At 51.1% G+C, this 17,707-nt stretch overlaps 1 protein-coding gene across 1 annotated transcript in view; it reads left to right on the top strand.

The window, feature by feature from the left end:
* Positions 1 to 10,013, top strand: part of LOC116947520 (uncharacterized) — a 31,278-nt gene extending 21,265 nt beyond the window's left edge. Inside the window, exons 4-5 of the mRNA XM_032963363.2 lie at positions 2,553 to 2,729; positions 6,440 to 10,013. Coding sequence (XP_032819254.2) covers positions 2,553 to 2,729; positions 6,440 to 6,781 — 519 coding nt within the window. The 3' untranslated portion in view covers positions 6,782 to 10,013. The remainder of the gene's footprint in view (positions 1 to 2,552; positions 2,730 to 6,439) is intronic.
* Positions 10,014 to 17,707: the final 7,694 nt, after the last annotated feature.

Genomic DNA, 17,707 nt, shown 5'->3' with positions numbered 1-17,707 from the left:
AGGAGATAAGAGCGCAGAGTAGAGGAAAGGTCAGCAAATCACTAAAATGTATACGTACAAATAAACGCAACTACTTTATTTTACCAGGTAAAGCCCACCGAGATCCTCAGTTCCCGTCAGCCTGATGTAACGCACACACGCACGTGGCATGCACCGAACATTCCTCGCGTTCCCCGTACCCCTCCGTTCCATCACGGAGAACCCCCCCCCCCCGCTTCCCCTCCCTTCTTACCCCTTCCACCCTCAGACACAAACCCCATTACTCCCCTGCCCCCCCCCCCCCCCCCACTCTTACATCCCCCCCACGGCTGTGAACTCCAACAACTACCAAAGTGTTGCTTGTGCTGAACTAATGCTACTGAAGTAAATCATTATTGTAAGTCCCAGAAGGCCGTGCGGCTGGTGGGATGTGTACATTATAAAGATTAAACTTTCTCACGTGGAGGGAGGGATTGTGCATGGGAAGGAGGCGGCATACTGTCTGCTTGGTTATTTTAATTTCACATGTAGAGCAGTGTTCTTCGCTAAATTTCAGAGGGAGGGTGGAGGCACTTTCGCCGATGAGACATCAGTGTGAGAGGCATCACGCATTTGAAATCATTGGAGGTTTGACAGCACTATAATGATGGGGAGGTGTTTTTTTTTTGTATTTGTGTAGTGTCGGGGGCCGCACTAAAGGCCAAAATGGTCCACCAGCGGCTCGCGGGGCCTTGCAATGAAGACTGACCAACATCATTCGTAATTAAAATATGTTTTATGTTGGCCTAAATTTGCGTAAATGTCAATGCGTCCTAAACCCACCTCCACCCTGACACAGCCAATCAGCAAGGTTTGTCGGTCGCGCGGAACAGAACGTCACAAAGCGCGAATCTACTTCAACACCACCGGTTGGGTGCTGGAGAGCAAACCCACGTCGACGCTGACAATATGAGCTGACGGCGTTCACGCTCGTGGTCACAACAACCGGCGTCGTCAGGCGATTGCCAGAAAAGTGAACGGGTTTTCTTTTTTTTTTATTTCTGGTTCCCGCTCTCGGCGGAACACGGCGATGTCACCACTGTGCGTCTATCTTCCAGGCCAAGGGTCGCACGGTTTGGGCCGGGAGGGGCACACCCAGAGATCTTCACTCATTTTCAGAGAGTGGGGGGGGGGGAGAGTGGGCCACTTTCGCCGATAAGACATCGTCAGTGCGAGGGCCGCCGCACATTCGAAACCATTCGCGGTTTGACAACACGCAGATGACGATGGGGGGGGGGGGACTGTTTTCACACGTTGTGTATTGGTCGGGGGGGGGGCACGCCAGGGGGACGCACTAAAGGCCACCAGGGACCACTAGTGGCTCGCGGGCCTTGCAATGAGGAACGCTGGGATGCGCGGTCCCGTAACGCGACGCCGGGGGCTTCATTGGGATCAAATATGGGGATGGGTTGGGGGTGGACAAAACGAAATAATAATAATTAAAACAACATGAAAGTTGTACTGGGATAATTTAAAAGCAAAAGACTGTTTTAATGGCAATCCGTGAATTACACTAGACTCCTCACGAATGTAGAGAATGTAGCGGTGTCATTTTTTTTTATACAAATTGAGCCCGGAATTAACGCTATACAAACACACACGTGTTCCTTTACGTATTAACAAGAAGAAGGGAAAAACAAGCCAACATGTACGCTTTAAATAACTTTTAAAATAAACAGCCGCGATAGGGCATGACCCACGCACCAAGTTGAATTCCGGGGTGTTGGGCGGTGTGTGTGTGGGGGGGCTATTGACGCAAGTTTTCTCTACCCTTGACCTGCCCTGTCCATTCTCACTCGACACAGCCTAAATCTCTTGCGCGGGCTCCAACATCAATCAGGGCTATAGGAGTGGAGGATTGCAACGGGTACATCTACCGGTCATCATCATTATAAGCCACGATCAATCCAGGTCCACGTCCAGATTGCATGGGAGACTCAACATGGCCTCTTCAGTTCTCACCTGAGAAGTATGGTTTGGTCTACAGTAGAAATAGTGACAACCCGAAATGTACGTTTGTATGTATGCGTATATGTCTGCAGTGGTGGGGAGCGGTGGCGCAACGGTTAATGCGCTGCGCTACGAACCCGGCGACCCGAGTTTGATTCCCGTTCGCGGCCAAAACCAGTGAGGATTATCTGAACGGGTCGTGAGCCTCCCCTAGGTCGACTTAGCCTCAGATTAATACCTGGTGTGGTGTGTAAACATCACCACTGTGGAGACAAAGGCGACCAGGCGTGGTGCTGACCGCCCACCCCATGTGCCGTGCCGGCCTCCGATCAGCTTGCTCCTCACCAGCAACACTTGCCCCCAACAATCCGTTAAGGCTCTACGGGGGATCTTTGTCTTTGTGGTGCTGGCCACCCACCCCCTCGTGCGCCGTGCCGGCCTCCGATCAGCTTGCTCCTCACTAACAACAACTCGCCCCCAACAGTCTGTTAAAACAACACGTGGGTGATCTTCATGCACGTGTCTTTGTCTTTGTGTTCCTCACAACCCCCCCACCCACCCACCGCCCCCCCCCCCCCCCCCAGGCCGTGACCGAGCCCGACAGCTCCGACAGCGGCCACCAGGCGGCGGGTGCCGAGCGTCCGGGCGGCCCGCGTCACAACGTGCGCACCGTGTTGCTCGCCGTGGGCTGCTCGTGCCTCGTGCTGCTCGTGTCCGCAATGCTGCTCTACAGCAAGCGGCGCACGCGCAACAAGAGCTGGGTGAGCAGGCGGTGGCGGCGGCGGCCGTGGCGGCAACACTTAGGCAGTCGTAACCCCCCCCCCCGCCACCCAACGCTGAGTTTTTAGTTTGCTTTTGTTTATCTCACCGGAGCGACAACTATACAAGGGTGCCAGTAGGATGAGTCTCATAGCGCACGAGTGTGGCCCTGGGTGCGTGCCGTGTCGGCCTTTATAGGTGCTCGCTAACAGCACTTGCCCCAACAGTCTGGTTCAGGCCAGACGGGGGATATTTGTCTTTGTTAGTGTGGCAAGTAGGGGAGGGAGGGAGGGGGGGGGCGAGGGAGACGATGATTGCCACTGTTTATAATCCACACGAGATCACGAAGTGAATCGTAAACCACCATCACGTCCTGGCTGGCCATCAACCAGAGACGGTCACTGCGGCCGTCTGGAACGCTCTTCCGTCCGATATTGGAAAGCCACTGGGGGGCTATGCACGTTCAAAGCATCTAGATCAGTGGTTCTTAACCTTGTTGGAGGTACCGAACCCCACCAGTTTCATATGCGCATTCACCGAACCCCACTTTAGTGAAAAATAAAATGTGATTTTTTTCAAATTCAAGACATAGATATGTTTTTTACTGGTACACAAAATGTGCCGTGAATGAACATTACCTTGTTCAAAGAATAAAACCAACACAATGCATAAACTCACAACAAATTACATACCTGTAAATCAATGTGACTTCTGCTGTTGCCTTTGAGAGATCAGTTCAGATATGCGTGGCTTCACCTTGGCAAGTGCCACTCTCATGTCATTTTCACAGCAAAGTCTGTTCCTTTTCTTCGTTTTTATGTCCAGCATCCTCGAAAAGGATTGCTCACAAAGATATGTTGTAACAAATGGTATAAAAAATCCAGGGCTTTCTTAGCAATAACTGGATACTTGTTCATTTGTCGACACCAAAACGTTGAGAGCGTTGTTGTTCTGAAAAGTTGCTGTTGAACCTGGCTCTGCTGAATTTCAATGATTTCGTCGAGGAATTCATCATTGACATCTGCTGTTTCAACAGCAAACGTGAACGGCTGTCTCACCCATGCTGGATATGACTCTCTTGTAGGGAAATATCCGTCGAGAGACTTTGCAAGCTCATCTAAGTGCGTGGCAATTGTTTGCTTCAGTTCCGTGGATACAGAAATATCTCCGATTCCAGACACATCTTCGATCTTACTTGCACAGTCGTCCAGAAGCGGGAAGTTTGCGAAGTTATTGTTCTCTGTTCGTCGTTTCCATAACGGTAGTTTTTTTTGAAAAGCCTTCAGGTGTTGTTCCGCTTCCATGATATTGACTCCACCACCCTGCATCTGCTGATTGAGATGATTGAGAGCTGCGAATATATCAGCCATGTACGCTAAAATGAGAATGAACTCAGGATTTTTGAAGCAATCTGCATGGCAGTGTTGGTGCTCTTGCAAAAACAGGGCTAATTCCACACGCATGGCAAAAACACGATTCAGCACCTGTCCCCGGGATAACCACCGAATATTAGAATGGAGCAGAAGTACCTCAAATTCAGAGCCCATTTCTTTACACAGCTCACTGAAGATGCGGTGCCTCAGAGCACTTTTTCGCACATAGTTCACACATTCCACCACAGTTTTTAATACTTCTGTCATTTTTGGAGGTAAGGTTTTTGTTGCCAACGCATGCCTGTGCAGAATACAATGCGTCACAATGATGTGTGGTGCATCGGCCTTTACTAGCGCACCAAAACCAGACTTTCTTCCCAGCATGACTGGAGCTCCGTCCGTACAAACTGCAGAAACCATATCCCATGAAAGATTGTTGTCTCTGAAGAAGTCATCCACAAGCTTCTTCACATCGGCTGCCTTCGTTGTTGTTGTAAGAGGCTTACAAAATAAAAACTCTTCTTTTATCATGTCGTCTTTCACATAGCGTACAAAAACAGCAAGCTGGCTTAGATCAGAAACGTCTGTGGTTTCGTCGAGTTGAAGGCTGAATTTTGCCGGGCTTGAAATCAGATCCGCGACTACTTGAGCCAAGATGTCTTTACTCATGTCTTCTATTCTGTCACTGACGGTGTCATTTGAAAGGGGAATTTGGGATAATTTACCTTCGGCCGCTGTTCCGAGTATCAGATTCGCCATCTTTAATGCAGCTGGTTTCACAAGTGTTTCACCAATGGTGTGTGGCTTGCCCTGCTTTGCGATCAGGTAAGCAACTTCGTACGATGCTGTCAGGATCGGTTTGTTAACAGGTACGAATCCAAGAGCAGGCAGAGTGGCCCTTTCATCGAATCTGGCTCTCTTCACCCTGAATTCAGCAAGTGTTGTGTTCTTGTATTCCCCGTCTCCATGCAGCTTCAAGAAGTGTTCCTTTAGTTTTGCCGGTGCAAGACTAGAGTTGCTCAACTTGGCGTTGCAAATCATGCAGATAGGACGCTCACTCCCATCACGTTCCGTGATACATGAGAATCCATGTTGTACATATTCGTCCGACCACTTTCTTCTTTTGCCCGACATAGTTAGTATGGATAAAATATTAAAGAAATCACACGACGTACGACAACAACAGTCACACGTTGACTACTGAGTACGCACTAAATTCCCCGCAGCGCTGATTGGCCAAGCAGTGTAGCATGATCATCTGCAGCCAGTGATGGCCAAGCGGGCCGTGTGTGTCATCACAAATTTACACAATAATTCAAGTGTGTCCGGACCTCCGTGGCGGGGGCTCTGCCGAACCCCTGAGATCGACTCACCGAACCCCTGGGGTTCGATCGAACCCAGGTTAAGAACCACTGATCTAGATTGACAAACCCATTTTTTATTGCCTTTTTGTGTTTAGTTTGTTATCCTTCCCCCGCACCTACAATTTGCACGAGTTGTCTACGTACGGTGCGAAAGAAGTTCAACATACAAACATTCGAATTTTCAATTGCAAGAGTGACCTGGGTGCATTAATCTGCAAATAGGGGGGGCAACGAAGACTCTTGCGAATGTGACCAAATGTGACCACAACTCTGGCTGTCACCTGATGAAGCGAGTTGTAATTACTGGCGAAACGTCGTACTCCGCTTGTAAATGTTGTGGCTTGGCTCTCCAACACACCGGTGTGCTGTGCTAGCGACGAATTGGGCACGTTCTGTTTACGTGACAACCCTTACTAGTTGGCTGTGTCGGGTGGTGGCGAATTTTAATGACACATTTATATATTTACGCGATCTAACCCCAAAAAAACCTCTATTTTGTGACCATATCCTGCTCTCTCGATTCCTTGCCCCGTTAAACAAAGTGAACTTTGCGTGACTATCGCCGAGTCACGTTGCCCATGCCTTGTTGGCAATGTTGTTTCGCATCTTGCCGATGGGCGGCTAATGTTTCCGCGTTTGAGGGCCTCAAACTCCTGGACGGGTTGTAAGAAATCTGCAGTTTATCGGAAGAAAAAAAATGTTGAGGCAACTGCTGAACGAGTGCTTTGCGAATTAAGCAACAGTAACGTTGAATAGTGCGGCATGGAGCTCTATTGGAATCTAATGCAGTAGGCCCACTACACTTTAGGAGATCGTGACCCAACGAGAACGCCCGGTCAGTCAAAAGTCATCGCGGGATCGTGAGAGGTCATCAGTTTAGCGGCGGCTTGTGGCGGCCTTCGCCCAGCCAGTGGATTGACCACGCCTGATGCACGCTCACCATCTCTCTCTCCCTCTCGTCCTCCTCGCGCAAAGTACGTCCACAACGACCACCAGGTGCTCGAGAACCCCTGCTACGAGAACGGTTGCCACGACAACGGCGGGAACAGCAACGGCGGTTGCCACGACAACCCGGCGATGGAGGCGATCGCGGGCGGCCCGGCAGCGGCTGCGTCTGCGGCGGCTGCGGCAGACGGCTGGCCCGACGAGGCGTGGAGGTGCGACACGAGCCCCCCGCTCCGCCCGCCAGGCCGGGCCGCGCCCGCCAGGATGATGGCGTCCCCCTCGGTGGGAGTTGACGCGTGGGTCGTGCCGCTGGACAACGTGAGCTCGGGAGACGACCCGCTCGCGGGCCTCATGCAGGACACGCGCCTGTGACGCGCGCGCGTTTGCGCGCCTGTGACGCGCAGGCCCGCGTGCGCGTTCGCACGCGGGCGCCCCCTCGCGGCAGCAGCGTCCCTACAGGCAGCAGCAGCAGCAGCAGCAACAGCACTCGCAGGCAGCGCCAGTAGGACGAGAATAGCACGAGCAGAGCCAACAGCAGTACTAGCAGCAGCACAAGGGGCAGCACCAGCAGCGGCACCAGCAGCACCGCGAGCAGCGCCATCAGCACCACCAGCAGCACGGACAGCACCAACAGCAGCAGCACCGCCAGTAGCAGCGGTAACAGCGCCACCAGGACTAGAACGTCCCTAGCACCGCCAGTAGCAGCAGCAGCAGCAATAACAGCGCCAGTAGGAGTAGCAGCAACAGCAGCATCAGCACGATTAGCACAGCACCCGATCAGTGCGGATTCGGGCAGTGGTTCTTCACCTTTATTGCAGCCCTTGCACTCCTTGGGTATCAATCGTAAAAAATATATATAACGTGAATAAGTACGTAGGTTCGATGAAACAAAGTGTTTGTGCTCACGTGCCCGTGCTTAATTTGTGTTTCGATGATTTACCTTCTAAAAAATAAAATCTGACCGTGTCTCGCACCACCAGAAAGGGCATCTCGCAACCCCAGGGGGTGCACCCCATGGCTTAAGGGATGCTTGCGGTGACGGATGGAAGTTCGTGGAGTGGGGTCCCCGTTTAGTTCGCGGGACTTTGCGTCGTGTGGCCGCGGGAGTGGGGAGGGGGGGTGAGACGAAGTCACGTGCCCCCTCCGCCCCCCCTCCCCCTCTTTATCTACTGTTTTAAATGTTAAAGTCTAGCTCGCTACTGTGGCAGGGGACTGTATTTTGTTTAACATTCTAAACAAGGCAAACGTGTGTGTCTTTTTTACTTCGGCTTGAGCTATGATATATAGTGCTATGGCGGCTAGTTTATATGATATTTGTTAAATGACAGTTGTATTATGTTATGAGGATGTCAGTAAGTAATTTTAGCTGGTGTGTTTTATTTTATTTGTTTTACACGCGTATTAACGTACTCACCTAGTAATTTAAGCGCCAATTTTAAAATGCACGTGTTGCTTGTGTTCACGACGTATTGATTAAGGATATTATCGCGACCGTCTGTAGACAAATCGATGTCATGACAACGCATAACTGCTGTAATGTAATGGGCATTCGACCATGATGCGGCAATCGGTTGCATTGTTACACTCTCATAATCGAGACGACATCCATCGGAATGACGACAACCACCACCAACACCACCACCACCACGGATGCCATTCCGTCTTTCATCTCGACCACGCTCCATCAACCCCCGTTAGCCCTCAAGTGCCCTGCACAACAAGTCACGCTTCCCGCACAAGCCCGGTTTAGTTTTTTTTAATTAAACTGTGGCCTTAAAAGGTAAAAAAATACCCCATGTATAATAGATGACGTTTCTCGCAATGGGCCTTCTTCATAGCACATTTGCTGTCACATATATACAGGATGCTTCAAACAAAAATGTTAACACTTCGGAGAATTTGCAACAACTCCACGAGAAATGTGTCTCCTCCTGGCTCTGGAGACCACCTGGAGAAGATTCCAGGCCACGCGTTGACAAGTGGGAGGCTCTTTGACTTTTTGAAGCTATCAACATACTTTTGTTATCACGTAACAAGTATATTATTATTATCCGTTCTTTTCCAATTTAAACGATAGCCCCATATAAAGTGTTAAAAAAACATTTACGCCCTACCCTGTATGTGTGTTACATCGTATGGGAGCAACCCTGGAGAATTCGGCGGGGGAAGGAATTCAATGCAGAACAGAGAGAGAGAATATTATTTGGGTCTTTCGGTAAAGTCACGTAGATAGAAAAATACTAACAATTAAATAATAAAAAATAAAGTTGATAAAAAATATATATAAATATCACGACGCTTCTCACCTGATAACGGACGCTTGTGTTGCGACCGAAACGTCGTGTTCTTTTATTATTATTTTTCTACCTACTTGACTTTACAGAAAGAACCAGAGCGTATGTCAACCTCTATGTGTATAACGCTGTCAATAGCGAGGGTGGAGATCATTTTAAACTTGCAGATTTGGACCGGTATTGTGTTTTGTAGTCTTCATCAGCATGCCACTGTGTTGGTAACACAATTACCAAAGTGTACATAATATCCATGAAACACTCCCCACACGTAAGTGTGCAACAATATTCGTAGTTTCTGTATTGAGATTAAATTCGATGTTCTGCGCGGGATTCATTTTCGTGTGAATTGCACTTTGCCTGCAATTGTTACAATCAGAGCTTTACAGGCAAGCTTGGGGTAGCGTAGAGAATTACCGGTGTAAGGCACTGCCACAAGCTAAGCTTCTCCATAATAACAATCCTATACGTATTGTATTGTACTCTAATTATTCCATAATCATAGGAACAGGTTAGAAAATGAGATGAACGCAAGAAGGCGGGGTTGGTGTTAGTTTGGTCACGATTACACCAGGGTGAGCGTGCTGGGCTGTTCCGGCTGAGATTAAACATTGACGACAAATCGGAAGTTTGCACTTAAGATAACGCATGATCACCGTGAGTAGCATTTGTACATCTCACTGCTAGTGATGAGGGGAGGGGGGGCATTGATTAATCATCAGCAGCCAGCCAGTCCACTGCTGGATGAAGGCCTTCCCAAGCCACGACTACAATCATCAGCCTTAGTTTTTCGCCCAGCACTGGTTTGACAAAATACCTGTTGTGCACGCGAATATATTCGATGTAATGGAGCGGCCTCTAGTGGACGCTACTCCCTCCCCCCGCCCCCCCCCCCCCCCAGCTGATAGTCAGAGCTTAATTTTTATGTAATCATTTCAAGGGTAAATGAATATTTTCCAGAGCTCAGGCTGAAATGAAGGCGCGCCTTATTTCGGTAGTGATGTTCTAAAAGAGAAATACGTCTTCGGATGATGCTGATAATGAAACTACGTATTACTTGTTTCGCACCGTACGTAGCCAACCGTGCTAATCGGAGGTGCGGGGGTGATGTTGTTCTGACGATGTGCTGTCTCTCTGTGCTTGTTATAGATATGATTCGCTCTGTCTCTCTTGGCTTGAGAGCACAAAGCCGCGTGTGCCTTTCTACTGTAGCGACCGCAACGTGTGGGAACATCTCCCATGGAAAGTGAAACGATATAAATATGATAATATTATTAATGATAATAAATTTCATTTACGTGATATATTAAGAACTAATCTCATCTCACTTCTGTTGGTTTATAGAATGCGTGTGTGTCTGTGGTGTTTCGTGGACAGCGTTAGTGTAGTGGTTAGCACCCTACGCTACAACCCCATTGACTCGAGTTCGATTCCCCCTCATGGCCAATACCGGTGGCGGTTATCTGAACCCGTCCTGGGCCTCCTCTAGGTCGACTCAGTCTCAAATGAGTAACCTGGTGCGGTGTGTAAACATCGCCATGGGGGAGACAAAAGCGGCTGGGCGTGGTGTTGGTCACCCACCCTCTCGTGTGCTATGCTGGCTCTCATAGGTGCTGCTCGCTAACAGCACTTTCCCCAATAGTCTGTCAAGGCTATACGGGGGATCTTTGTTGTTTTGTCATGTTGCTGCTTACAACTTGAAACGCGCCGCCGCCGCACTATCTGACCCGCCTCTTACTGGACGTCTGTGTAAAAAGAGCTTCGCAGCTCATCGGATTCCTCCGGGGAAAAAGTAAAGATTCCGATTCTGAGCGTATTTAGCTCACTCTCGTAGATAGAGAACGGCTCGGAGGCTCGGGGGATGGACCTCAGACGAGCGGGAAGGCAGCAGCCACACGACACGCCGGCGCCACCGATATAATCACTCGAGCTCTGCGCTCCTCCATACATTAAGATGTTTACAGCCGATGAATGTGCACACATGTGTGGGAAAACGGAGCACCGGGAGAGGACGCATGCCTGTGAGGGGGATAACTCTCCATGCCCCGCCAATCCCATTGATCCGACCGAGATTTTAACCGACCATTATGATGAGTTTAATCGCCCATCCCATGGAATCCGACGGAGATTTTTTTTTCCACCCTGTTGCTGTACCGCCATCTGCTGGCTAGCCGGAGTACTGCAGCCTCCTCGACACCCATGGCATGGGGGGAGGCGAACACAAACGGCACGGAACGTCGAACGTCTTTCGCACCGTGCGTTAGCCAGCCGTGCTCATGGGAGGTGCGCGGGGAAGGACAACGGCACTAAAAAAAAACAAAAATCAGTTCCAAAGAAATGAGCGGTCGATTTAGATTTAAAATGTGTGCACACCTCCAGGGGCTCCTGAGTAGGTGGCGTGACGAAGTCGTCCTCGCAGAGGCTCGCGCGGGGTGAGGATTCGCAGATCGCCTTCCCCCGGCACCACCCCACGGGGCTCGGTGTAGGCGGTCAAGCGGTTGGATATAGACGGAAAATAACATTAGCATCATTTTAAGACGTCAGTAGGAGGAGGCCTTCGCGACAAATATCATCCATACTGGAGGTGTTTTGAGTTGGATCGCGTAACAATATAAGTGTGTCGTTAAACCCGACACCACCCGACACAGCCAACTAGATAAGGTTGTCACGTAAACAGAACGTGGCCAATTCGTCACTAGCACAGCACACCGGTGTGTTGGAGAACCAAGCCACAACATTTACAGTCTGAGTACGACGTTTCGCCAGTAATTACAACTAGCTTCATCAGGCGACAGCCAGATTTATCGTCAATGTTTAACCGCTATGAACATCATCATCATCATCCTTAACCGGGAGCGATCCACTGCTGGATGAAGGCCTCCACGGGCGCAAAGTACTGCAGCATAAAACGGTAAAGGCGCGACCCCGGAACGTCGTATCCTCCACCTGCCGGTGGAAGGGTCCCCACTGGGGGGATCTCGCTTGGTGTCTCCTTTTCCGTGCCGACCAGACGTCTCGGAAGAGGGGAGTGCCCACACTATACCCCACCACACACGCGACCACGTGTAGCTGCCGCCCGCTATATACTGCCGGGTAGAGATAAAGAGATAACGTGGCGGCGGGGGGGGGGGGTGCACTGCGGGGTATAAGATAACTTGCCCAATTGTTTCAGCTGCCGCGCCGGGAGGATGAGTTGAATCGAACAGAATTATAACGCCCGCCCGAAATACCACGAGTTAATTATTCCAGGGGTCGGCAACCTGCGGCTCTTTGCCCCCACGCCCCCCTGTTGCGGCTCTTTGGCTGCCCCCTTGCGGCTCTTTGGCTGCCCCCTTGCGGCTCTTTGGCTGCCCCCTTGCGGCTCTTTGGCTGCCCCCTTGCGACTCTTTGGCTGCCCCCGTGCGGCTCTTTGGCTGCCCCCTTGAGGCTCTTTGGCTGTCCCTTGCGACTCTTTGGCTGCCCCCTTGCGGCTCTTTGGCTGCCCCCTTGAGGCTCTTTGGCTGCCCCCTTGCGGCTCTTTGGCTGCCCCCTTGCGGCTCTTTGGCTGCCCCCTTGCGGCTCTTTGGCTGCCCCCTTGAGGATCTTTGGCTGCCCCCTTGCGGCTCTTTGGCTGCCCCCGTGCGGCTCTTTGGCTACCCCATTGCGACTCTTTGGCTGCCCCCTTGAGGCTCTTTGGCTGCCCCCTTGCGGCTCTTTGTCTGCCCCCTTGAGGCTCTTTGGCTGCCCCCTTGCGGCTCTTTGGCTGCCCCCGTGCGGCTCTTTGGCTACCCCATTGCGACTATTTAGCTGCCCCCTTGCGGCTCTTTGGCTGCCCCTTTGCGGCTCTTTGGCTGCCCCCTTGCGACTCTTTAGCTGCCCCTTGCGGCTCTTTGGCTGCCCCCTTGCTGCTCTTTTGCTGCCCTCTTGAGGATCTTTGGCTGCCCCCTTGAGGCTCTTTGGCTGCCCCCTTGAGGCTCTTTGGCTGCCCCCTTGAGGCTCTTTGGCTGCCCCCTTGCGGCTCTTTGGCTGCCCCTTTGCGGCTCTTTGGCTGCCCCTTTGCGGCTTTTTGGCTGCCCCCTTGAGGCTCTTTGGCTACCCCATTGCGACTCTTTGGCTGCCCCCTTGCGGCTCTTTGGCTGCCCCCGTGCGGCTCTTTGGCTGTCCCCGTGCGGCTCTTTGGCTGCCCCCGTGCAGCTCTTTGGCTGTCCCCGTGCGGCTCTTTGGCTGCCCCCTTGCGGCTCTTTGGCTGCCCTCGTGCGGCTCTTTCCACTATGGAATGTCGTGGTGACAAGGAAATGTGCAGTCAAGCTCAATGTCCTCGTAAATAAGAACCAGTAGCGGAAAATTAACTAAATAGACGCAGTCTTCATTGCGTTAATTCCATCACCTATGTTGTTTATTGAAGACAGGATGTGTGTTGTCATCTGCCGTGTTACCTGCTGTGTCTGTTTATAGGTAGCTGTGCATGTGATGCGGCTCTCGAACTATTTTGATCAGTCGAAGACGAAAACAACACAAGGGCAATGCCTACTCTTTGGTTCTTTCGGTAAAGTCACGTAAGTATAAAATAAAATTAAATCACGACGGGTCCCCCCCCCCCCCCCCCCCATTTCAGCAATATGTTTATTGCTGGGGTTGTTTCCACCTGATGACGGGCACTTGTGTTGCGCCCGAAACGTCGTGATTTAATTTTATTTTCTACCTACGTGACTCTACCGAAAGAACCAAAGAGTATGGATTCCAAAAGTCACGAAAACTTCAAATCTAGATTAAGGGAAATGCCTCATTCTCTTCTTCTTCTTTGCAAGGTCGCCGACCCCTGGAGCTGATCCGCGACGCCGGTGCCTGCACGTGGGCCACGGTTCCACTGGACGGCGGTGTTCAGCCGTCTCAACACGTCCACTCGACTGCGGGGAGCGGTGGCGCAGTGGTCAGCGCACCCCGCCCGCTCTGAACTCCGCCCGCCCGGGGTTCGAATCCCCGGGGCGACGAACGTTGTGCGCCGTATATGTGTGCGCTGACCTTCTTTCGCACCGTACGCAGCCCACCGTGCTGAATCGGAGGTGCGCGGGTGAGGACAACCAGAGTGACATCAGCGGCGAGTGAGAGCAAGAACCCGTCCCCTGTGCACTCTCAGTTCACCAAAACCCACACTGACCAGTGCGGTTGAAGTATGGTCAAATAAACCCCCCAAAAATCGCACGGCTTGGAGAGACCGCCGTACACACCTGCTGGCTCTGGCGTTATCACAGCTGATGTCAAGTGATGCTCGTTATGGATCATGTCGGGGACAGCGCTATAGAAACACCCTGGTTTTTGTGATGAAATTCCACATTCCTATGACGGATGTGACGCAAGTTTCCCTCGCTGCAGCCTTGCGAGGAATGTTATCGACCCGGAGGGACGACGGGTGATGATGATGATGATGTTTGCCGAGTGATGAGGCTTATTGCCCTCAGCACGTGCCGCCCATGCAAGCGGTTCCTCGAGCGGCTGGTTGGTTATCTTTGTGCGAACCGGTTGAGATCGCGTCCATGGAGATGAGGATGGACAGAGTCCCCGAGGTGACGTTCCAAGGGGCCGTCCATAAATGACGTCACGCGATTTTGGACAATTTTTGACCCCCCCACCCCCCTCGTCACACGGCGTCACGAAAAGTCAGACCTCCCTCTCAAATATGACGTCACAAAGCTCTGCCCCCCCCCCCAAAAAAAAAACATTTCCATTTTGAAATTAAAACGTGCTTCAAGTCGCTTTAAGCTATTGTTATTGTAGTGCGTATTTAATGTGGCGCTGCACTCTGATGTTGTAGGAGAAACATTTATTAAAATGTCTATTTAATTAAATAGAAGTGTTGTCTATATTTATTCAAAGTTGCGCATTTTGATGTGACGTCACATTTCTCAAACACCCCCCCCCCCTCGTCACACATCGTCACACATGTCTGACCCCCCTCCCCCCCTAGGTGCGTGACGTCATTTATGGACGACCCTTACCGGTGGGAGATGGAGCGATGAAATCAGCTCGTGCCGGTGCATTGTTGGGGACGGATCCTTTGAGGAAGGGGTGGGTGGGGGGGACGTGGATTGGGCTTCATCGAGCAGTGGATTGACCATGGATGATGATGATGATGACGATGAATGGCTAAGTCGATTGAGTATAATTTTATACGTTGTAGTTGTAAACATAATTGCGGAGCACAGGGCCCAAAGACCCAACACGTGAAGCGGCCGGCAACAATCAGCACTATCGAAGCCGCCATAGATACGAGTGTAACGCGTTCATTTTTTTCTATTAACATCATCACCGTCGTCCTGGTCGTCGTCGTATAAGAGCTCGGGGAAAGGAAACGAGCGAGAAGATTCCACAATCCGGCAGTGTCCATCGTGAATCCATTCGTCTCTGGCTCTCAATCCCGATAAGATGTATGTGCGCACTACGAACGAGGGCCATTGCTCGAAACGTCGCCTATTTACGGCCGCATTGCCACTGACGCGTTGAATGTTTTTACTCGCGCGGCACAAGACATCTGGCACGGGGGTGACCCAGATGTCTTGTGATCCCCATTTATATCTATAAAACTTAATATTTTTTTGAAAACAGAAATGAATATGCAAAGGGAAAATACGTGTCAGGGGTCAATTAATTGTCAGTCACAAGACATCACGGACCACTCTCTACGGACATGACAAAATATTATGTCAATATTTCACGGCTAGGCAGTACTTGACGACTTCGAATTTAGAGGACTCTCAGCCTTCTTCATCAGCAGAGTTGGGGGGGGTGGGCGGTGGGCAGACCCCCCTGAAGCTATTTGAGCTGTCACACAAACATATAAACACCCCCCACACACACACCCACAAGAACAAAGATCCCCCGTACAGCCTTTAACAGACTGCTGCGGCAAGTGCTGCATGAGCATAAATTAAGGCGGGCACAGCACACGCGAAGGGGGTGGGTGGCCAACATCACGCACGGCCGTCTTGGTCTCCCCAGCGCTGATGTTTGACACGCCGCGATTGGCTGAGTCGACCTACGGGAGGCCCACGACCGGTTCGGATATTCACCGCTGTGGTATGGGTCTCGAGCGGGAATTGAACTCGGGTCGCAGGGCGCGTGGCCCACCGCGCCAACCACCGCGCGACCGCTCCCCACAAACACAGGCAAAGGCAACGTTTCTCCCGTATAGCCTTTAACAGACTGTTGGGGCAAGTGCAGTTAGCGCGCAGCTATGAAGGCCGGCACGGCACACGAGGGGGGTGGGTGGCCAACAACCACGCCCGACCGCCTTTGTCATTCCCAGTGGCGAAGTTTACACACCGTATCAGGTACTGTACAGTCGTCATTTGAGGCTGAATCGACGTAGGGGAGACCCATAGACACTCACGTACTCACACACAGCCACTTAACCCCCCCCCCTCTACACTCACACAGCGGAATGCTAATTTTTACAACCTCACTTTTACGACTCAGCTGAGCTATTAATCGGGATACTTCCTGTCGTTACCTCCCATTCCATTGTCCCCAAATTAAAGAAAGGAAGAGAGAAGAGAGAGAGGAGGTTGGGGGGGGTGGAGGGGAGTGGCTGTGGGAGAGGCACACACGGGGCGGTTGCGGTCGCGACCAGCCAGTGCCAGGCTTAGTGCACAAAGACAAACAAGCGTTTGGCTTTTACAAGGGCTTGCTTTGATGAGCCCCCAATTGAGGCAGTCAGACAAGTCAAGTAGCTTTTGTTTTATCAGCTGAGAAGTCTGTTTTTTTTCTCTCTCTCTCTCTCTGTTCTCTCGCAGAAAAAAATGGGTAAAGGTGCAACCCTGCAATTTCTTGCCGGAGTCACTGCTGGCGGAAGAAGGATCTGATGTTTTTGTATTGGGTCGAGAAGTTTGTGTTTTCCTGCTCCATTCTAAAAATTAAAATCAGAGCAAGAGTTAAAGGTGCATCCCTGCAAGTGATGCTGGCGCTCGAGCAGGGATCGGAAGCCTGCGGCTTCGGAGCCGCATGCGGCTCTTTAAAGGAGCGATTCGTGAAGTCGTTCACGTGCATTGCGGCTCTTGAAAAAATGAGTTTGTTTTTTACGGAATTGCAAAAAAACATCTCTCTTGGTAATTTGGTCGCCGACCCGTGCTCGAGAGAGACCTTCTAGAGGGGACTATACTTTGGCCTACTCTTCCCCGCTGGAAGAAGTGGGACCTACCCCACACTTTGCCCCAACACACGCGATCCGTAGATCGATTAGACTGTGGGGTATCCATTTACACGTCTGGATGGACAGAGGCGGAGGAAATTTCATCAATTCCCCACCGTTGGTTCAGCTGCCGCTCCCGAGTATCGAACCGGCTACCTCTGGGTTCGCAAGAGACCTGGGAATTACGAGGAACTTTACTGGACATCTGTGAAAAAAAGCTTCATAGCTCATCGGATTCCTCCAGTATGAATAAACATTCTGATTCTGAACGTATACGTGCATACACACGGGGAGATAACAGGGTACTTGATTGACTGATTTGCATTGTAAATACATTGACGATATGAGTGAAGCACTATAGTCTGCGCTCCTTCGACGGAGGAGGATGAAGAACAGCAAAAAAAACATGAACACTCACTCTGCTGCTGAAGCTCTCTCGTCGTGGCTAGGAGACCTCGGACATTGGGCATTTGGCAAGAAGAGAATGGTAAGGGAATGTAAGGAACGGGAAAGAGCGGAAGACCTCACAGAGAGTGTCTGGATGACAATACAAGAGATTGGTGCCAGAGAGATGTGACACACTGCTTGAGCATATTGGCACACGACAGAGAGGAAAGTGGAAACATAATGAGGAAATGTGCAGTGGACGCCTACTGCGGGCTATCTGCCCATGGATCGTGATGGTCATGATGAATGGTCAGGGAATGTGTGGGCAGTGGTGTACAAACACAAATGTACAGGTCGTTGGAACAAGAACGGGTTGTTGAACAGGAATGGCCATGACCGGGTTCACAAATCACTCGCTACTCATCTTGGACTCCAACTCGGCTGTCAGTGTTCGTA

The sequence above is a fragment of the Petromyzon marinus genome, chromosome 30, assembly GCF_048934315.1.
Source record: "Petromyzon marinus isolate PM22_M1 ecotype Great Lakes invasive population chromosome 30, UKy_Petmar_22M1.pri1.0, whole genome shotgun sequence".
Lineage (NCBI taxonomy): Eukaryota > Metazoa > Chordata > Hyperoartia > Petromyzontiformes > Petromyzontidae > Petromyzon > Petromyzon marinus.
This window is presented reverse-complemented; position numbering and strand designations above follow the sequence as displayed.